The 23,345-nt window shown below is 48.9% G+C and overlaps 1 protein-coding gene across 2 annotated transcripts in view; it reads right to left on the bottom strand.

The window, feature by feature from the left end:
* Positions 1–9,702: 9,702 nt before the first annotated feature.
* GMDS (GDP-mannose 4,6-dehydratase) overlaps positions 9,703–23,345 on the bottom strand; it is a 649,419-nt gene continuing 635,776 nt past the window's right edge. For both annotated transcript variants that reach the window (XM_019752387.3, XM_074335314.2), the window contains 2 exons: positions 10,376–10,444; positions 9,703–10,145 (listed from right to left, as the gene is read on the bottom strand). In XM_019752387.3, coding sequence (XP_019607946.1) covers positions 10,083–10,145; positions 10,376–10,444 — 132 coding nt within the window. In that variant the 3' untranslated portion in view covers positions 9,703–10,082. The remainder of the gene's footprint in view (positions 10,146–10,375; positions 10,445–23,345) is intronic.

Here is a 23,345-nt window from a genome sequence, read left to right as displayed (position 1 = left end):
TCGGACGCCGCTCCGGCACTGAAAGCTCCTCAGCTAATTAGCTGTAATTACCCGCCGCGGTCGAGGCCCGGCCTGTTTGTGTTTGGAGCTCCTTCCCTCGTGTCGCCCCCGCCCTCCCTCCTCCCTGGCTTCCCGCAGCCTCCTCGCGAAATCAGTAGTTTGGAGAGAAAATAGAGTCCAAGGAGACCTTGGCTAGGTGCATGTGTTGGGACGTGGATGCCGGGAAGACAGCGCTGATGATAAGGTGGCAAAGGGCAAGGGTGTGCGTGAAGGGGACTTGGGCCCTCGCCGCCGGGCCGGTGGAGCCGCGGGAAGGTAGCGGGCTCCGCTCCTCACCCTCGCGCCGCCTAGACCACAGGGCTCCCGTTTACACTCCTCGCTGCCTTTGTTTTGAAGACACACGTGTGTTTAGGAGCTCAGCCGGGGTGGAAAGGTCACAGGCACTCCATTGCTCCCAGGTGACAGCAGCCACAGGTTTGTAGGAGGACCCCCAACCCGCGCCCCTAGGCCTGCCCGCGCCGACCTGCCCGGTCCAGCGCTGAGGCCCCAGGCGGCCTGTCCCGCAAGGATGCGTCCCCGCGGTGTGTGAGGTCGGTTGACTGAGGCCACAAATCACTTGGCAGTGGTCGGGGCGGGAGTCACTCGGCCTAAAGGACGCGAGAGGCGCGCAGGCAGGCAGCGGGTTCGGAGTGTCCAGGCTCCAGGTGACCGCGACACACTGCGTCTCCTGGGACCTCGGATTTGTGGCCCTAGGACGTCGCAGCCGCGGCTAGCCTCAGGTCTAGGCCCAGCCTGGCCCTAGAGAACTGGACCGCGCCGCTCCGAGGAGTGGGCCGTGGGATAGAGAAGCAGGCGCTCGGGGAGAGGGCGGCCCTGGGGCCTTGAAGGAGCGCACGCGGCCCGAGCTGGCGTAGCCGCGCTGGTGTCGCTAGAAAGCTGAGTGGACTGCGGGTCCCCTTTGCTTCTCCTTCCTGCGTCCAGAGTCCCTGAGGCTGGAGAAGGAACCGGGTGTGAGTGCAGTGCGCTGGCTTCTGGCGGCCGGCGAGGAGCCCCTCGTCGCAGCTCCTGACAGTGTTTACATGCTTGCCAGGGGAAGACTTCTTAGCAATCATTTTTGCTCTCTTCGATTCCAACGTTTGAAAATTAGTCATGGAAGACATATGTGTTTAGGAAGGTGTTTGTGTTATACATATATAGAAAAGGTAGTTCATTGCTACCGGAGTCACATACACAATAGTTCAAAAGCTATGTTTGAGTGGAAGGTCCGAAGTTCTATTCATTAGTCTTATTTTTAAAACCACATATATGCTTTCTACTATCAATACACTTGCGTTTGGATTCTCACAACCAATTTAAGAAAAAACAACTCCCACCAGCCTTACTTAATCTGGGAGATTCCTTAGTGGTTTGCTCGTTTGGTTTGTACTTTTTCAGTAATGAGGATAATGCTTCTGTAAAATATTCTAAAAAAAACTCCTTGATATTTTAACTAATAGTACGTTTTGAAATTGGCTTGCAGCACCCGGCAGTACCCATTGGTGGGGACTTGGTTAATTTTGACATTAGCCTCTGTGGAAAGCTTTAGGATAGTATTTTGTCCTTTCTGTAGCAGCGGGAACATTTATTTTCTTAGCATTTTATACCATGAGTATGTAAATGCCAGCATGTTACATGCCACCTGAAAACTGGCATTTGGCATATTACACGTGTGGTAGGAATGCATGGTGTCTCCAGGGTTGTGTAGTCAGCAAGCCTTTTTCACCAGACTTCATGCAGACAGGCATGTATTTTACGATTTATCATTCCACAGTTTGTGTCGTTAATAATCGATGTTTGCAGAGGAATAAGGCTCAATTGTGCTGGGGGCCCATACGCTCTTGGCTGTTTCCTGCGGGGTCAGAAACAAGGGTCAGGAAACAAGAGCGCCTTATAGCCTGGGCTCCCCTGAACTTTGATAGGTGAAGAAGGGACATAAGACCTTTTCTTTCCCACCCACTTCCCTAGAGAGGAGTCTCAGTTTTTAAGGTAGAGGGCCATGCGTTTTGTTCTTAATGCTGCAAAACCCCACGGAGGCCATGAACCCTCTGCTGGTTCAGGCTGCCTGGCCAGGCTGCCTAGGAGGGACCAGAGGCACCCATAATAGACCCAGGCCCTGAATACCTGTGTTTTTCCCGGCTGGTAGTGGCACCCAAAGCAAGGCTGGTTGGAGTGACAATTTCTACCTCCAGACCACATCTTGGAGTTCTTGGGGAGGGAACTCCATTTGCTTCTGAGTCCAGTTCCCACCTCTGGATCCTGCCTGGTGTTGCAGGGCCTTGTCTTTAGACTCCTCTCATTTCAGAGCCGGTTCATGAAGCCATTAGCCTTTCCCACCCAGTCATAAACAAATGTCGCGTTAGGGGCAAGATTGATGGTGGCCATGTAATAAAGCTGGCCAGGCAGGTCAGACTACGACTCTGCATGGGCAGCCATTCTTCAGCCAAGCAGGGAGTTTTGCGGGGAGGCAGGGAGAACAGGGACCAAGACACTTTGTCAGAGTGCTCACCCCACCAAGTTGTGGGGAGGCGGGGAGCAGAGGGCAGACAAACCATAAGCTCAGAAGAGCTTCCAACAAGAAAAGCCTAGTTTATTCAGACAGTGGCCACAAGGCATGAAAAAACCCACTGAGATTTGCTATGGGACTCTAAAATCCAGCTTCAGAAACCCCATTTTCCTGAAAGCTCCTATTTCAATTTACAACAAAGCCAAGAGGTTCCTGGTAAAGAGGTTTTTAAATGGCCTTCCTTTACCATTTGGGTTCTGTAGTCATAACGAACTTTTGAGGCCTGATATCCCCTTTACTCCATCTCCCCTTTTTGAGTGTAAATCCAAGATAATCATTAAGTTCTATGTCTCTTTCTGTCTCTATCCCTCTGTCCCTCTTTGTCTTTGTCACTTTTCCTCACCCCTCTTCCTCCCAGGCCCCCAAAGAAGGCCTTGAGGCTCCGAAGTTCCTCCCAGATGTCCCCACTCCAGTTGGGCTGCTTCCCTGGTGGCCTGCAGGCCCAGGGGCTGAGCCCTTTGGGGGATGGGTCAGATGCAGGGGACCAGAGCTTACTCCCAGGCCTCTGACAGACCCGGGGCCACAAGGGAGCCGGACTGGTAGATTCCAGGTCCAGTCGGGTTGTGAAAGGAACAATACTTAATTAAATGAATTCCAGCTCCAAAATCCACTCAGGAGAATGAAAACCGCTTCTCCACGATGTTCTAAACATCATTAGTAGTGGAAAATTGAGCAAAATGTACCATGTCCGCCTTATTGGAAACCAAAATACGGCATAGAGGGCATAAGGCCTGACTTAAGACCTTGGTTGCACTCCTTTCCCCTCCTGGCCTGGCTGCAAGTAAACCCTCTGTTTTATATTATTTTTTTGTTGTTTACTTGATTTTTTCCCTCACTGATTTTAAATTTGCAGCATATTGAGCGTATTATAGGAGATGCAGTAGGATCTGGAATTTCCTTGCATATAGGTCTGGGTCTTCCAAACAAGAGAGAAGGGCGGAGCTTCCACCGGAAATACAGCCCAAGAGGAAAAGCACCGTCTGCATGGTCCTGAGAGGGCCTGGCATTGCTTCCAGCTCGGGATCTCCCCACCTGGGGTTGGGAGGGTGACCCCAAAAGCCTGAGTGTTGCTTCCCCAGGTCTCTTGCTCTTCCAGATGGCGCCTCCCTCTGTTCTCCCAAAGAGCATCTTTCTCTGTTTGTCTTTGGGTTCCTGTAAGGCCGACAGTCAGCAGTGCTGGTCAGTTGAACTAAATTGCCCATTCTCTTCTAGCTGTCTCTCCATGTCGCTCCTAGGAAGACTGGGTGAGCTGCTCATTTGCCCCCTAAGTCAACACAGCTTGGTTCTACTTGGGTGGGAATGGGAGTGCAATTTGTTAACCCAGGGAGTGAGCAGTGGGTGGTCAGCTTGGGCCAGGCAGTGGGGCCTTTCCATTGAGCCAGGTGGTGAGACCCCAGGCAGGGCCTAGGCACGAGGAGGAGGTCTAGTGAGGAAGTGAGGAGTTCTTTGGGGCTCAGAACTTGAGGTTGGGGAGTGAAGCGGTTTGCTGTAGGGCTTTGAGGATGACTTGGACAGAGAGAGAGAGAGAGAGAGAGAGAGAGAGAGACAGAGAGAGAGAGAGAGACAGAGAGAGACAGAGAGAGAGAGAGAGAGAGACAGAGAGACAGAGAGAGACAGAGAGAGAGAGAGAGAGAGAGAGAGAGAGACAGAGAGACAGAGAGACAGAGAGAGACAGAGAGAGAGAGAGAGAGACAGAGAGACAGAGAGAGACAGAGAGAGAGAGAGAGAGAGAGAGAGACAGAGAGACAGACAGAGACAGAGACAGAGAGACAGAGAGAGATTCCCTTCTCCATTACCTACCCCAAGAGAAAAAGCAGGAAAACCAACATTCAGCGCCATTAACTCTTAAGACCTCTGCATTTCCTTCAGTATAAAAGCAGGTCATTGGTCCCGGTGGCTGGGCCGGGTGGGGTCTTATTAATGGCTACAGATGTGAAAGTGGACAGGGTTGGGGAGCACGTGTTTAAGTGGCGATCGGATTCTTTAAAATCCTCCAGTGGAGGAAAAAATGAATACTGTCCTGGAGTGGAGCAAAATCAGCAACCCCGACGGTGCACAGGGAGGGCCCTGAAGGCTTCAACCGCCTGTCTCCGGAGCCTGTCGCACCGGGCCGCGTGTGCGGGTGGGGTGCGCCAGTCCCCCAAGATGGGTGGGTCCGCAGCGCCTCGGGGCCTTTCGGGTGCCCTGGCACACAGGACAGCAGAGGCCACAGAGCCGGGGCCGAGGGACAGGGGCTGCCCTCCTTGCGGTTCCAAAGAGGATTTTAATAATTATTACGCACGAAAGACACATGCGGACAATGGCTGGGATTCGCAGTTGGCCCGATTACGGCCAGAGGAGGAATGTGGGCTAATGCAAGCTCGCGGGGGAAGGCGGGGTACGGTGGGTGTCGGTGTGTGCCGCAGGAGCCTCAGTCCTAACTGTCCCGGGGATAGACATAGGAGTTGGCCCCACCTTTGTTCCCGCAGCTAAGGGCTGTCTAGGTGCTATAAATTCCCAGGGAGAATTTGGCTGGGTGATGCCCTGAATCACCAGTTCCCGGGTCCCCTCCGGGCTTTTTGCGCCCCACTCCCAGTCCCGCTCTGGTTACACGTAATATCGGAGAGGTTCAGGGCAACGATTTACAGTAAATGTTTGGTGACCGGGGAAATAATGTGACATTGCTCTGCATTTGTCTGCTGGCCCCTGGGCGGGCCTACCCGCCCCTCAGTCCCGCAAAGCATCCGTGGAGCCAGGGGCCTTGGGGTGCCGACAGGATAAGAGCTCCCTCTCTCCCTGGAGCCGCCTGTTAGAGGTGGCACAACAGGAAAGCCTCGCCAGAAGGCCCTTCCCAGGCAGCTAGCTCTCTCGCCATAAAAAGCCAGACTCCAGCCGAGGTCCTGACCCTTTCCAAATATACATTCCCTCGCCCCGCGGCCAGCCACTCTAGCCCAGGCTTCGGGCTGTGCGGCTTCCTCACAGGCTGGCGCGGCTCAGCTCCTCCAGTTAGAGTAGCGGGAGTAGGGGAGCCCCAATTTCAGTTGTCTCCCCCAGGTCACCAATCCTTTTGCTATCCTGCTTTGGACGCTGGGCTTCTGAGCGCCGGTCCCCGGGTGCGCCCTGAGCGCATTAGCTCATTTGCAAAGCCAGGGATGCAGCTGTGGAGCATTTTCTTTTTCTTAACGACAGTTTTCCATCACCTACTCAGCTCCCCGCGGTTGCTCCGGGGTGGGAAGCTCGAGGCTGTAGGCACCGGGACATGTGGCGGAGGGACCAGAGGCCAGCGCATGCGCACGTGTGGCGCCGCTCAGTCCCCTGCGGTCGGCGGTCCCAATAGCTCGGCCCCCTACTTTCCGGCCAAAGCCTAGAAGCCCAGAGACCTAGAGCCTCGCCCGAGGGTGCCGACCCGAGCTAGTGAGCGGGGCGCAGGCCCGCCGAGGCCTACCGCAGCCGCCGTCGTTGCTCAGCAGCACAGCAGCGAAGTGGTCCCAGTGCCTTACGCGCAGAGCGAGCACGCTGGCGGGCACCTCGGCCCGCGAGTGCAGAGATCAAAAGGGGCTGCTGAGAGTGGGGCGTCCGCAGTGTTATGACCCTTGACCCTGAAGGAAGGGCGGCAGCCAGGGAGTAGGCGGCGAGGCCTGGGGTCAGCCCGCGGTCGTCAGCCTCCTAGCACAGACGCTCTGGCTGAGGAAATGGGTGAGGGTGGGGTGGGGCCCTACCATCGTATTCGTAATGGGGGCCTTGGAAGGTCTTTGGGGATAGAGCGTACTCTGGGGGAGCCAGGGCGCGTCTACGGCGTCGGGTCGGAAGCCCTCCAGCTCCGGCCTGGAGAGGCAGCGGCGGCCTCGCAGGCCAAGGACAGCGAAATGGCCGTAGGCCCAGTCATCGGTAATAATCCTGGTGGCACACCCCTCCAAAAGTGCTCCATGCTCCCCTGGTGTGTGCTGGGGAGGGAACGAGGCTGAGAGGTCGCGGGGAGGCCTCGGCCTCGAACATGTTTGGGGCAGGGTAGCAGCACCGCTTCCGACTCCTTGAAGAAATCGTCCCAGACCCTGTGTGTTGGGGAAAGGACACCGTGGACAGGGGAAAACCCCGACTGCGGAGAGTGGGGCAGCTCCCAGAGACGCCTTGTGTCCCAGTTGTCGCCGCTGTTTGTGAAAATTCTTGGCATCCCAATCATTAAAACCCACAATTTTCGGAGGTGCGGGTGGCACAGGTAGACCCATTTGTAGGACACATCCACACACACAGAAACCCGATCTTTTTGTTCAACCCGGGTGGGGGCTTTACACACACACACACACACACACACACACACACTCCCCATGCCATCTAGGCTGCAGTGCAGGTTGTGACAAATATATGACGTGTAAACTTGGACTTAATGGGCTTAAAACTGAATACCCGGTTGGCATTCCCATATACAAACCAGGTGCCTGAGGTGTTTTGAGGTTTTTCTAGGGGCTTAGAAAGTTATTTGTAAACAATGCGTTTGTTATTTTGAAATGATATTTTAAAGTGTTTCCCCCTGCTACGACTTTAATAACATATGGAAGGTTTCATTCAGCAGCAGGGACCAATGGGCAGCCAAATGTTCTATCCAATCTTGGTGGTTGGTGTAGGTAAAGGTGATTCAAGGAGACGAGCAATTTCTGTACTGGTTTACCAGCTCACAGTCATAAAGCTGAAATCAGGTTTCCTAAGGGCCATCTTGCATGGAGCGGTATCTTCCAAGCACTTCGGCACTTCCCTTGAAGGTCCTGCAGCCTGCCAGGCAGGCCTTTGCTTCCAAGTAACTGTGGAGCTGTGTCAGGTTTATTATGCCGGACCCAGCTCCCTCTCAATTCTTTAAAACAAAGGGTAGCAGACACAGCCCAGGACAGAGTCTGGCAGGCAGGTCATGAGGCTGCGGGGAGCCCAGGTGGCCCAGGCATCCACGCACCTTGTTGCTTGCTCATCTGCAGCACAAACAAGGCGTTTGACTGCTTTGCTGTGATACTCGAATGTGCTGAAAATTGAACGTTCCTCGTGTTCACTTTAAAAAATCAAGGTGGAAGATATTTTATTACATCTAAAATGAATAGCCAAAGCTGGCAGAGCAGGGAAAAAAGGGCAAATAAATTCACTGGAAGTGAGTTGAGATTCAAGATAGAAGAAACCCTTTAATAAGAATTGTCTTGAAGGATATCCAAATGAAATTCACAGCACAGAAAGAAAGCAGAGAAATACTCAGGCAAGTCTGTTCTCCTTTTCTAATTTTACACCACACACCTAGAGACCTAAAAGACAAACGAGCCTCCCCCCTTCAACCCATTGAGGGTGCAGGAATCGAGAGAAGGTTGAAACCAAAAATACTTTTTGTGTCCTTCAGACACTGATACCCCAGGTTGTTTTGGGAAGAATAATTTAACATTACGGCTCCACTGGAGTCCCAGTAAACCCCTACCTAGAATCTGTGCTGGTCTTCACTGAAGAGCTTATTATGTCTTTAGGTGAACAAGCCACAAAATACTGAACTGAATGCGGCCACTGCAAGCCCTAAGGCCCCTCGAATGGCCTCTATGCCTGGGTGTGGGAAGAGGTGGGGGATTCAGGGGGTCAGAGGAGGAGAGGGGGTTCCTGTTCATCAGGGTCAAAGCTAAAGGGGATGTGTGTGAGTGTGTTTATTTGTGAGATTTGTGAGTATGTGTGTGAGAGTGTGTGACAGCAGGTTTGTGAGTTGTGTTTGCAAGTGAGTGAATGTGTGTGAGTGTGTGAGATGGTATGTTTGTAGGTGTGTATTTGTGTTTGTGAGTGTTTGGATGTGTGTATTGGAGTCTCTGAGTGACAGTGTGTGAGTGTGTATGTGTGAGTGTGTGTGTATGTGTGCCCACCAGCCTGCCTAGTCCTTCCTGGAGGCCCAGTCTGCCAGGGACCATCTGTTTCCAATTAGCAGCATCCCGATTGGGAGAAGGCCCGTCCTGGGGCAGCTTCTGAGAAGGGGGGCACAGCTCAGGCCACCCCAGTTCTGCTCCATCAAAGCTGAGGCTGGCCCTGGCCAGCATGCTGTCGCTGCAACTCACAGCCACACAAAGAGCCCTCTTTCCTGCAGCCAGCCTTCGGAGCCTGGGTCCTCCCCCAGATCATAAACCTGCTGGTGAAGACATTCAGAAATAGTTCGCCAGCATTCACAGGAGCATGTGCAAAGGCTGGAATTCCATTTGCTATAAAGTTTTATTTTATTTTCCTTGGAGGGGGAGCGAGGGGGAGAAGAGTCCTGACCTAATTTGTTCTACAGCAAAACACTATTTCATGCAAGATATCCACCTGTACACAGACAGATCCGTGCTCACTGCCTGTGGGTTCCATAAGTCTGTGTGTCCACCTGCCTGAGGCTGTGCAGATACAATGTCCATGGCACTGGAGCATAGGTCTGTGGTCAAAGGCAGGCCGCCTAAATGATGCACTCAGTGAAGCTGGATTCGGGGGTCTGAGGCCCAGCCTTAAACCTCTTTATTATAATTCCTAATTAATGCTGATGTACTTGAAGGGCACAGTGTCTGTCTGGCATCTATTAGGCACCTACTGTAAATTGGTCGAGTGACTAACTCAAAATTAGATTTAAAAAGTGATCTAGTAGTGAGAAGGGGTTGGAAATAAGTATTGTGTAAGATTCTAGACCACAAGGAAAGGCATGGACTGAGACCTCTTGGTGACCCAGGGGCTTTGGCATGGAACGTTCCAACAATATTTACTTACCTTCAAGTTTCTTCTTCTAACCCCCCTCTATTTCTGAAGCCTTCTTTTGAGATGATTGGAGCCCCGTGGGTTCTAATTATAGTCAGCAGAGACCGGAGGGGATGTGAATGCCTCCTTTCTGCAGGAACTGGGTTTCCAAATCCTCTGGATAGAGTGGATTATTGTCACCAGGAAGGAGAAAGAAATGTCCCAGGCAGAGCCTTAGGAGGACACTCTGGCCAGATCAGACTCAGGCCTGGCAGGGGTCTGCCAGCAGGGGTTCTCTGAAAAGGGAGTAGGCCTGAGAGAAGCGATTTCCTTCCAAGGCAAGGATTTGGGTGTCTTTATTTGGGGCCTCATAGCTGCCTTTATAATTGGGAGGAAACATCGACATCTACTCTTACTGTTGGTTCATAGAAAGGCCATTTTTAATAAGAAAAGAGAAACACCATCTGAAAGCCCCACACTTTCAGTTGTCTAATGACATAGTTTCAAGTAAAGTGAATATGTGATTAAAACAGCTTGTTGATTTCACAAAACCATTCTGAAAGGGCCTGGACAAAAGGAAAGTGGGCCAAACGCGAGTGCCAGGTCCCGGCTGCTGCAAACCTGAGCGACCCCAGTCCTGCGGGCGGGACCACCTCGCAGATGGGGTGAGGGTCCTGGGCAACCGTCGGAAGGACACGCTCTTCACCCCTCCCAGGACCACGCCTGCGGCCCCTCACCAGCTTGTTCCGCGATGGGGATAAAGGCCGGCGGGGCTGCTGGGGCTCAGCGGCTGCGCTCAAGCGTTGGGGTTGTTCCTCATGAGCTCCACGTCGGCATCCACCATCTCCCGCACCAGCTCCTGAGGCCCAAGACGGGGGTGGGGGGTGGGCGGTGAGGGAGGAGTTTGTCACTCTCTCCTGGTGACACCTCCACCCTTGTGAGGCCTTCACCCAGCCCCTCCTTGCCCTCTGGCCAGGCCACCTCAGGCGCCCAGCTGCCTGCCCGGACGGCCACCCTCCCGCGAGGTCCGGCCCACACCGGCGGGTTGGCAAACCAGCCCACGCGCTCCACCGTGAAAAGGACACTTACATCAAAAGCGACCCGAGGTTTCCAGTTCAGCTTCTGTTTCGCTTTGGTGCAGTCTCCTTGTAGAAAGTCCTGCAGGGTGGAGGGAGAGAGAGAGCAGGCGTGGTCCGGTTTGGTGGCGGGATCCGGAGTCGCAGGGACCCCCGGCTCCCCCGCCCCCCCCCCCCCCCCCCGCAGCTGTCGAGTACGGGAAAGGCTCCCGTTTCCCTCCTTTTGGTCCCCTCCCGGCACGTTGTCTGGGCTCTTCCAGCCGTAAATCTTGCGAAGGTCGCGTTTAAGAATGTTCTGCGCAGGCCAGTGTGGACCGTGACAGCCACAGGGTCCGCAGCTCGCGCATTCCTCCCGCGCACCCCTCCGGTCCACGGCGTCCCACTGACGCTTAATGACTGTGTGTGTGTGTGTGTGTGTGTATATATACTGAGTTGACAGGGACGCTACTGTGAGAACTGTTTCGAATTACTGCACGTCTCCGGCGCGAAGGGAGTAAATCACCAGACCCCCCCACCGCCCCCCGCCTTAGTCTGCAGCTTCTCTAGGGTGGAGGGGGACGCCCCTTGCCCCACGCCTGCCGGCATGCTGGGTCCCATCCCAAGCCACCAGCCGCAGCGTGGAGGCGTGCGGTCCTGGGGGACCTCGTTCCAGGCGGGGGCTGCGCGCCCCTCTTTGTAACCCAGCCGTGGTTAACTTCTGCCGGTAGCCCGGCACAATTTTTCTCCCGCAGCGGCTTCGAGCTTTTTTGACCCTCGAAAAGGACGGGCAGTTCACACTGTCATTCAACACACCCACATGCACGTAAAACGAAACTGAAGTCTCACGAAGCAGTCCTCAGTCTGACTGTCCAGGGGCACACAAACCAGTATTTTCTATTCTGTTCTATTCTACTCCTTAGAAAATGCTGATCTCGACCCACTTACTTCATCCCACGACCCACTAACAAGGTGCAACCCACAGTTTGAAAGCCCTGCTCTGAAGAGCGAGCTTCGGGCAGCCTCTGCAGCCGCCGTCGCTCTCCTCCGTGTGCCCAGTGTCCCCTAACCGCTCCGTTGGAGGAACAAGTTAATTTTCAAAGGAACCCCCAGGTCCTGTACAAGAGGCCGGGGCCGCCATCTGCTTGGTCCTTGAGTTTCTCATCCCATCTTACAGGCCCTTATCAAAATGCTGAAACACACAAAACAGTACGCCACAGACCCTGTGAGAGTCTGCTCGCTTAGCTTTACCAGAGCAGAGCGGAAGCGGCAAACACATCAGGGCTTCGGAGACTTTCCATCCATTTAAAAGACTTCCTTGGAAGGAAAACTGGCTAAAAGAAAACTAGAGGAGAATAACTTCATCCTGCATCTCAGCCCTCACTCACCAATTTCTTATTACAGCTCTTTGAAGACTGAGTTAGGAGAAAATTGAGACGAGAATTTCAAGATTATTTGCAAAAAAGGACGGAGGGAGGGAGGAAGGAAAGAAAGCAGGAAGGACAGAAGAAGAAGTAGAAGAAGAAGAAGAAGAGGAAGAGACAGAGAAAAAAAGAAAGAAAAGAACTTTGAAATACACCATTTTTGGGGTAAGATAAACATTTGGCTTTTCCATATACAAAAGTATTCATCAAATAGTACACAAGATATGAGTCCTCGAAATGGAAGAATGTGAAGGCAGTATGAAAATAGCTGAACTTTAAACACGTTAAATACCTCATTAAGGCACTATTTTAGCTACACACAATATTAAGGAACAATCTAAAACCAGTGATATGGAGGGAAAGTAACAGATCCTCAAGCTGCAGTTGAAAGCCTTCCCCACTGATTTTCTCCAGAATGCCCTGGAAGGAGGCAGGCAGGCCTGGGCGATTTGTTACAGACCCAGAAGGGGCTGACAGGACCTGCCCTGCAGGACTCCCTGGGTACTTCCCCTTACTGCTAAGCCTTTGCTACCAAAGGGTGTCTGGATGCTACTTCTCAATGTCTGTACTGTTTGCTTGAAACTGTACCTTAACAGAGTACATTCAGCAACTCTCATTCTCAATCATCCGTCATTACTTTTTAGGGTTGAATAAATCAAATTCCCAAAGGCTTTCTATTTTACAATATACTGAAGTACTGATTTCCTCTCCAGAGTGTTAATCATAGTAAAAAAAAAAGTTATTTCTGCTGGCCTTAAAAGTCCATATACAGATTCTTCAGGAAAAGTAGGATACAACAATTAATAATTAGCAATTTAACAGGAACTGGAAATACAAGTGGAAAAACAAATGATTTCTCTTTCCTTTCCCTAAATAAACTTGTATATATAGTTCTACAATATTTCTATTTTCCTATAAGTCACACAAAGATATTCATTCTTTTTCCCCAGAGGGAGCTGTGAAATGTGGCGTCATGAAACAGCACCGTCCTCCCTCAAATTCTACAGCAGTTACACAGCCTGAAGAAACACGGTTATTGTTTAATCACGTAACACTTGTTGTAAATCAACTAGCATTGCATAGGATGCAATTCATGGCTCTGAACTTATAGTTAGCAAAACCCTCAAACCAAGTTTGGCTTCAAATGATCTCAGTAGGCTTGGGAAAGGGAGCTTTGTATTGTAATTATGTTTCCTGTATTTTTCTACAAGTAGCTCATAATATAAAAACAACCAGGGAACTACAATAAAGGAAAAAGAAAAATGGTTTTCAAAAGCCTAGAAACAGACATTACTACCATACACTGTAAAAGTATTTCATTGAAACCAGAGACGCACCCAGTTAAACTTCCCAATTTAGTTTTGAGCCCAACTCCTACATTCCAGTCTAGCAGCTTACTTTAACTTTCTGCCAAGGCTCCGTCTCCCTGACATTTAATTAGGACCAAAAGACCTTGTGAAGGGAAAGGATGAGGTCCCATCAAAACAAAATAGTGTCTCTTTATACCAGCTGCAACTGTGCTAACATTTAGAGTATTCCAAACGTGTGTGCCCCAATCCACTTTTAGGGAAAGAATAAGGACATCCCAGCTTGTTTTACACTTCACCCCTCCTGAAGGACTTTCTTACCTCCTCCTGTTGTGAGAAGTTATAGTAAATGGTTTAGTCTGCAAGGTTTGGGGCACAAGGTGTACTTAAAAGGTGGCATGGGGAGGCCTGGCGTGGGAGTGCGTGTGGCTCTGGAATGACAGCAAAGATGTGGAAATGCTTCTTTACCTAAGGCTTCCGCTGGCCTGAAGAGAACCAAGACTGTGGAAGCTGTATTCATACGAGGACAGGACATCCGGGACTGCCCTTCTTGTAGCACTGTGTCGAGCAGTGGGAAGGGGGTGGGGGAATAAGGCTACAATATAGTTTCCTTTTAAATTTCACAAATCCTCTCCACTAGGGTGTGATCAGCTCCTAAGTACCAAGGAGAAGAATGAGTTCATTTGTTTTGCTCTTTTTTTTTTTTTCTTTTTGAAAGTTCAGTTCCTTCTTTGTTTATAGGCTTAAAGCTATAGTATGACAACAGGGGCAAAAGTTGGATTAAAGTGATGATTTTATGTATAGTTTCCAAAATGGACTTTGTGCACTGGGTGGTCTGTAACCTTTCTTTAAAAAAGACAATAAAGCTCTGAGAAAAATTTAAAGGATTTCTGTGTGAATATGACATTTCCTGAACTCTGGCTTCTGGTGTCTTCACCATCTCCATTGCTATTCCTTAGGTGAGCTATACAGTTTCAACATGTGATTAATTATTGTCAAATTCAATTATGGTTAGCTGAGGATTTTATAGCAGCAAAACAGTATGGGCAAGAGAAAATGTATATGTCAGGACTCCTAGAGCCCCCTGCTTTTTTCTCAGAGTTCCTGACTACTGTTGACTTGTTTGACCTTGAGGAGTTGTCCTCTAAGTCTCTGACCAGGCATAAACCCTAAAGGTCAAGGCCAGCGGTCAGAACTGGGAACAGCAGCCCAGCAGGAGGGGATATTTGGCTGCAGCAAGTTTTCAGGCTTTCCTGGCTTACCTTCTTGTTAGAGTGAACTGATAAAGGGGCCAGGCCAAATCCTGGAAAAGTCATTGAGCCAGTTTCTGAGCCCGCAGTAGTTAACATAAAGTCCCCGAAAAGCAGAAACCATGCTATGCCATTATCTTCTACTCTAACTATCTTCCCTCTCCTCAAGTCTCCTGGGCACCTTTTCACCTCCATCAATATAACAACACATCTTTAATGACACTGGTTTTCTTTCCTTCCCCCAATCTTATTTTATTTTGATCATTATTTAACACATTAAATCCCTTTGCTACCCACCCACTTTTCCTAAAATCATTGTGGGAATGTTATTAAATAGATTGTATAGCATATCTTTTCAAAGTTCACATTCTCATTTTTTCTTCCTCTTTCCTTGAAGTTGCGTTGGGCAAGTTTTAATATTTATTTCAAATTATGTGTTAGATACCATATTTCCTCAAAAGATCTGCTCGTAAGGTTTGCGATGGAGTGGAGGAACAATTTAAGAGTGTGAGCGCTTTTGGCAGGATGTTGTTAACTTTCTAATGCGCATATTGAAAGAAATTCACTCTTGAGTGCTGTAAAGAAGGAGAAGATGTATAGACAGGGGATGTTAATAAGGAAAATTAAGACTGATGAAAACCCTGGCGAAACATCTTCAAGAATTTAAGCTATGACGCGGCACTCGATATTCATTTCTTTCCTTCCACGTTTCTTAAAAAAAGCAAAATTGAGGATTAGCTCCGGTTCCAAGGGAATAAAAGAACGCCAATGAATTTGGTTCTTGATCTAACTGTATGCTAATGGAGAGTGAGCAGGGAAGATTTACTCTTGGGGAAATACTTCTTTTTAGAAAAACAAAAAAACAAAAATCTAAAAAAAATCTAAAAAACAAAAAACACACCCCAAAACAAAATAACCCTAAAACCCGAAACCCCAAAGAACTTCAGTAAAATGGAAAAAGCATTAGAGTTGCAGAGAATATCCCAGTCAAGATTCAAGATATGCAGCTGAAAGTAAGAATGGGAAAACCAAAAAAACAAAACATAAAGTCTGAAAGTTCCCCCAGAAAGTTTGCAGTATAATGTCTCTTATGAGCAGTTTAAACTCTTATGTGCTCATAAATATATCCTTTGATTGGAACCTTCACAAAGAGGGAGCGAATCTCAGAGCAGTAAGAAATACACTGGCCTTAGTAAGGGTAAGGAACATTTCCCATCTCTCTTCCCTTTTACTGCTCTATCTCAGCACAAATTGAAGTTGAAGCCAGGCATCTCCTTTAATGACAAGGGGTGATAAGAGACAAGTAGAGAATAGTGGGCCGTCTGGTCTGCTCAGGAAGCTGTACTCAGTGGGACTGTCCGTCAGCAGGAGCTGACAGAATGCCGTTAGAGCGAAACAATGCTTGGGCTCAGTCTGAGGGAAATCAAGTCCGTCAGCACCGGCTCCGACTAGCACACTGACAGTGGACATAAAGTGGCAAAGGGAACAAAACAGTGAGCAGGCCCTGCATCGTGTCTCAATCCCGCCGAGCAACACATGTGTATACTGGACTGAAACTCTGCTCAAGCCCTCACATCGTGACACTGTCACCTCTGCTGGTGGCCTCACATGTGAGCCCCGTTACTTATGACTCAGGATGTGCGGTCCCGACCTCCTGGGAAGTGTGTTAAGGGGTCTCTAGGATCTTGTGACCCTTCACTTGATCCCATTTTTCTTGGCTGGGGACCACTTGTGTTCAATTGGTAGAATTTGGCCTTTGGAATCAATAGCTATTAAGAGCACCAAACAAAGGGAAAGAAACCCATCTACATGTATGCCCCCAGACACTAATGAAAAAGTCTACCAAGCACCATAGAGCTTTCATGGAAAGTGAGAACACTGTCTTCCTTATGTGTCCATTTGTAAACAAAGCTTAATGTGGTTAAAAAATAAGTATCCACTTTATAAAGGGAGAATGCAATTAATGGCTTTTTAGTGCAGCCTACATATAGAGGCATCTGTTTTCATTTGTATTTTAAAAATATGGTTAGCATAAAAAGAGAAATGCAGTTCGGCAAAAAGGGCTCTGTAAGACACACAAACAACATAATCATATAGGCAAAATACAGCAAATAAACACATTAATTTACTTTTAAATAGAGTTAAAAAAAATATTCTGGAGAAAGTCCTTTCAGGCAGACACGCTTGCCGCGTGTGGAGACAAGGATGGTGGCCCGTTCTCCTCTGTGGAACGGCCACACACATTCCATACAGCACATGCCACGCGGGAGCCCTGCTGCCCTCCCTGTGAGGCAGAGGAGCAGGCTCCCAGGACACTCCAGCCACCTGCACTGGACGGCCCTGCAGGCCTTTGGGGCCTGTCCTTTCAACAAGGCACTGGTCTGAGCAGGCTGAGCAGAGGAAAGCATTTCTCAGAAGCTGTACCTCATACCTTCTGGGGCATTATCTTCTAATAGGTGGGTGTTTAATAGGTTGCTTTAAATAAAATAAGCAAATAAGATGTAGGGGATGTAATTTTGCATCATATATATTTATGAGGTACTATCTCTTTCTGTACCTGTTCTACATCTGTAATTATAATTGTAGTTACTTTTTTTCTTTAGCTTTATTTCTCGATCCCTGGTGCTTCTAGGAGTATCAGCCTAGGGAAAGCTAAATCAAGTACTGTAACTGAAGCCCACTTGACTTTGATTTCTTCACCGATCTTCACTCTAACCAGCTGATATGGGGGGGCTGACTCACAGCTGTAATTCAGGTCCAGTTAATGAAAGGGAGATAAGATTGTTGGTGACCTCAGCACTCCGGCTTCAAAGCCAGCACCTCTTTGTCGGAAATGACTGGTTACGGTTAATAACTGGCTCTCGGGTGTAAAGATTTACCCATGCTGGTAGGATGTGACACAAACCCTGAGGAAAGGAGATAAAGCACCTTTAAGTGGACTGATTAAAGATTGTTGTGACATAATTGGCAAGTAGTGTTCTGGAGCACGAGACACAGGCTACTTTTCTTTTGCCACTTAGTACTTTTTACCCTCAAAGCACTTTACATCCATCAGCTAATTAAATCTCCAGAGAGTCACATTCATAATGCAACTCAAGAGATCTTGTATCTGTTTCAGGTGGCCTCTTTCCTGGGGATGAAAGCAGTGTACAAAGTACCTGTGGGGTTATAGCCCAACTCTGCCCTTGGCTTATCTTCAGGTGCATGCGGAGGGAAGGTACCCTCTCATCCAGGAAGGCCGACTCAGGCCACACGTGACCCCTAATCGCACACGGTGAAGGTGATTTTCCTTAAGCTTGTTCCCTTCCAGTTCATTAGGACATCTACACAGCCCTTTGTAAAAGGTTCCCCCACTCCCTTTGAATATCAACACTAAATATTTTAAATGATACGAATGCCTCCACAGTATAGATGGGATATTTTTTCCTTTGGGGTTTTTCTCAACTTATATAATACATTAGGTTATTCAAATTCAAGAAACCTCACTTCAATAACCCTTCAGACTCCCTCCCTCCCATCCATCCATGAAGCCATTCATCCAGCCGGCCAGCTAACCAGTCAGTTAGCCATGCATCCTTCTCTCCAACCAAAATAGAAATGACATGACAGGGTCATTCAAATGTGTATCCACAAGTTCAGTCAAACATTCGTTCCCTCAATAACTTCTTAAGAACGTCTAGGACTAACCAGGTAACTGATCACATCCAAATTGCTTTTTTCTCTGGGGACTTTCATATTTCTGGAAAAATTAAGACAACTACTATGAGATTTGTTAGTAAGGTTTTTGAGAGGCACGAAGAAAAGATGAGTATTAAGATGAATCTTTAGGTTTTCTATGATTTTATTTATCCATTCATTTGGTTTCCTATTATCATAATTAATAGAGAGTTTTTACCAGGGTATCTATACTAGATGGTTACCTAGCATTTTTTTTTTTTTTTTTTTTTATCTTTTAAGAGCAATAGAATCCTATACCTGAATGCATCTACAGAGATATTTAAACTAAATAACTCTATTAATGTCACAAAGCCATGGTAGGGTCTTGGATGAGATGGCGGGATTTCTGGCTGTTAGTCCAGCACCCACAACACTCAGTAGGGACTAACCCTCCCCAGAAAGTCCTGTAAGCAACATACCTTAGGCTGCATTACTTTGAATGGCAAACAGATCTCTAAATAATAAAGACTATATCAACATTTAGAAATATTAATACACTCCAATGCTGAAGGAAAGAGATGGACAGAGAAGAGTAGATACTGTATGATTTAATGTGTATGAAGTTCCAGGAGAGGCAATTAAATTGATGATGACAGAAATTAGATCAGTGCTTACTAGAAAAAGACCGACAGGGAAGGTGCATGAAGGAAATTTTGGTGATGTTTTTATGTTGACAGGAGTGTAAGATTTATGTGTATGTTTGTCAAAGTGGATCAAACTATGTAGTTCAGACCTGTGTGTTTTACTTTGTGTAAGTCACGTCTCAATAACAAACGATTCTCAGACATCAGCAACACTGAAGAGACCTCGTTTCACATCGTGGCTCCACCACTCAGTGTGTGACGTTGGGTAACAAGTTCTTAACGTTTCTGAGCCTCAGGGTTTAAATCTGTAAAATAGGGAAAACATTGCCTATCTTGCAGGAATGCTGTGAGAATTCAAGATTACACATGAAAAGTAGCTAGCAGTATTTCTAATTCATTGTATACTTGAACAGGTTTTCTGTTAAGGCTAGCTACTGTTGCTTTTATCCCTAAGGTGTAGGAAAAGCTATTCTTTTCATTTCTTATAGTAACATGATGGATGAATTTGTAATATTTTAAAGCGAGCTGTCTTACAGTATTTTTTCCATACTTATATGCTACTTTCACCCTGTACCTCAACCCAACTTCTGTTTTTAGATCATCATTTTTTGAATAATTGTAACCAGAGTCTGCAGAATTTTGTATTCTGCTTTTCAGTTATTGCAATCATTTCACATGCTCTTGATTGTTGTTGCCAAACACTTACTGTTTCAGATGCTGGGGAAGCAGCCATGGACAAGACAAGGCCATTCCCCTGAGCTCATGCCCAGCTGGTGAGAGAGGTAAGGGTACAGGAGATATGAATTAAGAGCATTTCGGCTGTGGGAGAGCCAGGCAGGAGGCTGAAGAGGAAGTGGGATTGATGAGGAGTGGGAGGCTTGGGTGGGGAAGGCCTTCCTAAAGAGGCAACATTTGAATTTGAGATTTGAATGACAAGAAAAAGCCAGTGCATAAAGAGTTGGCCCAGGAGGGTCTCCCGAAGATGCCACAGTTGCAAAGACCTCAGGGAGCAATACACTCAGCCTGAGTAGCAGAGAGGAGGCTACTGAGTCTGGACAAAGCGCCTGAGGACATCGAGGCCCCAGGCCAAGGTAGGGGAGGCCGGTCAGATCACCTCTGGCCTCCTGGGTAACGCCCATCATAGGGCACAGCCATGTTGTCACACGGCTTTATTCTCTAGTCACTGATTGTCCCTTAGAGCATCTGCCACTGGCAGGCCAAGACTCCAAAGCTGGCTACTGCAGCTGAGACTTAGGGCCATGCCCAGCTGGCCCTGGAGGACGCAGGGCCCAGTCCTGGAGGCAGAGTGCAGGGGCCTGTCCTGCTGCTCTGGCACCTCCTGGGTGTGAGGTGGAAAGTTATTCCTCTTCTGGCCAAATGGATACACATTCAACCTCCTCAGGGTTGCTGACATGGTGTCCCACCCTTTACTTCCTCCTGCAGGAGAAGAATCCTGACGAGAGTGAATCTGAGAGCACAAGCTCTCCTTGCTGGCTGAGGAGCCGCTCTCGACTCTCTTCCTCTCCACTAGCTCTCAAGAGAATGGATACAACACTGACATTTGCTTGGGTTTTTAAAAAGTTTTAGCAAATTCTCTGTGTGTGTGTGTGTGTGTGTGTGTGTGTGTGTGTGTTGCATAAAGGGCCACTCATCTACAAAGAACCCACTTTACTTTAAAATTCACAGTCCTTTATCAGCTTGCTACACAGAGTATGGAGTTTGGATTTTGTTCTGAGCTCCTGGAAGGCTGTAAGGACTGCAGGCATAGGCTCGGCCAGACGTTTCCAGCCTTGCTGTGGGTGCTGTGCTACATCAGAGAGGGGCTGTGTAGGAGAGGAGACCAGCTGAGACAGTGGCCACAGATGTGGTGAGATGGTGGCAGCTTGGACTGGAGGGAGGTGGTGTAAACGGGAAGCTGGAAAGAAGTGGATAAACGGGGGGCCTATTCTGGAGGCAGAGCAGGAGGACTTGCTGATGAGCGGGGTGTGTGTGGGGGGAGAGGATTCATAGAGGACTCAGGATGCTGGCTTGAATGAGAGCCTTTTTATTGCTTTCAAAGGCACTGTATGCGTTTATAATGCTACCAACAAAGTATGAGTGTAACATTTTATCATAACCCACCGGCATTAGATATGATCTCCTTTTCAAAGAAACCTCTCATTTTCATGATTATGAAACTGAGACTTTCAAAAGATTACTTTTGTAAAATTGCCTACGATCGCTTATATCATTCCACAGAACACTGTCTTGTTTTGAATCTTGATTTGGTGCCAAAGCTTCTTAGCTGAGGAAGTCTCATTAACTCAGAGGAGGCCCCGTGTCCACAGGCCCCGCTGTATTCGTGGGGAGGGAAGGTACCGGGGAAGGCAGCTCACCTTCTTCCACAGCCCTAGCGTAGGGGGCAGCTTCAGCTGCCTTAAGACAAGCAAGGAAAGGGTTAAGTCAAACTGTGTCCACTCTGCCTGACCAACACGTCCTGCTTTAAATCTATGGCTTGTGGCAGGAGGAAGTCCGAGAGGTGGCCTTTCACATGACATCATAAAAGCCTGATTTATCACCAGCCACCAAACATCTAGAAAATCATAACATCCTTTCAGGAAAATGCAGTGGAAAATAATCAGGTTGACTTTGATGAAAGCTTTGGTGGGGACTCCCAAGTGTGACGCTCTGCACAGAAACCCTTGGCAGGTGCCCTGTTTGCACTCAGAAAGGCCTTCTCTGACAAAGCCGAGTCAGAGCTTCATGGCTGCCTACAACCGAGCGTGGCTTTCATGTCCAAGATAAAAAAAGAGTTTGGCGCACACTCTGCCAGCTCACCTAAAATAACACTTCAGTGGATATGACATGCTTTGGAAATGACAGCTCTATTCAGATGTGAGAAATAATTGATTGTGGAAATAAAAATCCCAGTCTTGTTACATAAGCCTCTGCCGTACCCGCAGTGCTGACCTGTGACACTTCCCACACGGCATCCATCGCTCTGCTCTTGTCTGCTCTCTCCTGGGACTGTCTTTAGGACCCTGCCCTATACTTAGGCCTCTTTCCTGTGTGGTATTTCCAGAGCCGTGTGCCACTGTGGAATTCTGCCTCATAACTAAGAGGGCTAAGGATTGACAGGGGAGAGACATTCCAAAATGGAGGAATGTCCATTTTATTTCAGAGGAAATAAAGGGATGAATTCCTCAGGCCACCAGGAACTGGTCCTGGGAACGTCTGCATCTTGACGTTGTCTCGTTTGTTCAGTAATTTCATAAAACCACCGAGCAGGAACCTTCTCTTCTTTGATGTGCACGACATGCTCTGCAAATAAACACAGGAAAGAGGGACAAAGGCAGGCTGGGGTCTTGGATGATTCTAGAATTCTGGCCATATCAATCTTACAAAAGCCTGTCAGTAGAGAAAGGAGGCCTGACTTTGCAAAGCAACACCAACAGAAGGTGCTGGGATTCTTGAGTTTGGGGAAGGAGAGGTGGTCTACAGATTGAGCCAGGATGACAAAGGGCTAGTCTGGGTTGGAAGGCTGACAAAAATGAAAATTTGGGACTCAGTTCAAAGTTCCTTTCACTTTGTTTTACTGCTGTACCTCAAGTATGTTGCACAAAGACTATTCGTGGGATCAAAGACTCATGTGAGTAGACACAGCTCCGTGAAGGTTCCTGGGCGCCTGGTGCTCAGTGCAGACGCTGTGGAGGAGAGCCCCAGGTTGGAGGAGCACACAGTCTGGGCCCTGACACCATCCACGTAGGAGGGGGCCTCCTCCTCCCACCTAAATCAGCTCTAACCATACCACTGTTACATCCTTCCATGTTTGACTTCTTAACTGAAGAGGCCTGCCCGTGCCTGATCTTCCCAGGACCCTATACAGGAAACAGGAATGACAGGGAAGGGAGCAGAGGAGAGAGGTGAGGCCCAGCTCTGGCCCTGCCGCGTGAGTTCTGTAACTCAAGCTGTCCTCATCTGTATACACAGAATGGCTGGACTAGAAGAATTTCAAGGTCCCTTTTCTAAGCTACTCCTTGCCACTCGGCTGGGATTGCTGGTGCTGGAGCGAGCACTACATGCCTTGTGTCAGTGCCTTAGGGACACCCATCGCATCTTCTGACCTAATGACCACTCATTGTTTCATAGCATCCAAGGCAACAGGAGCAGCAGTGTTCAAGTTCGGCTCCAGCTGGGCCCCAGTCTGGCTTAGCCTCAACCCTGAACTTTGGGAGTTCTGCTTGTGAGTAAAGCTGGGTGGTGGGGGAGCTGCGTGCCTTGGCAGCGGGTGGTGGGTGACCTCTCCTGGATCTGGCCCCACTGCAGCTCTGACCACTGAGGCTGGGCACATGCTTCCCACATGGCTCGAGGCAGAGGGCGCTGGTCAGGAGGCGAGTCAGCAGGGTGGTGTGCTGCACGGAGCCCTGAGGGTATTGGGACATTCAGGTAGCTGGGACACACAACCAGTCAAACCGAGTGCTGCGGCTATTTTGTGGCTGTAAAGTGGACAGTTGTGGCACCTTATTTTTCTGGGCTACACGTGTCACGGAGGCACTTGCATGATAGATACATAATGGTGACAGCGGGGAAACAAATTTTTCCACTGATGCGAATCATAATCAGATGGCCTGACCTGCTGGAGACTGTGGCCGGGTCAGGAAACCTGTAGTCAGACGGTGAAGCGTGGTTTCCCTGCAGTGGGCTGGTGAGCCACCTCCACTCCCTACCCCTGGGCATTCGTTCAAA

The sequence above is a fragment of the Rhinolophus sinicus genome, chromosome 14 (genome assembly GCF_057876585.1).
Source record: "Rhinolophus sinicus isolate RSI-liver-muscle chromosome 14, RSI-T2T, whole genome shotgun sequence".
In the NCBI taxonomy this organism is placed as follows: domain Eukaryota; kingdom Metazoa; phylum Chordata; class Mammalia; order Chiroptera; family Rhinolophidae; genus Rhinolophus; species Rhinolophus sinicus.
This window is presented reverse-complemented; position numbering and strand designations above follow the sequence as displayed.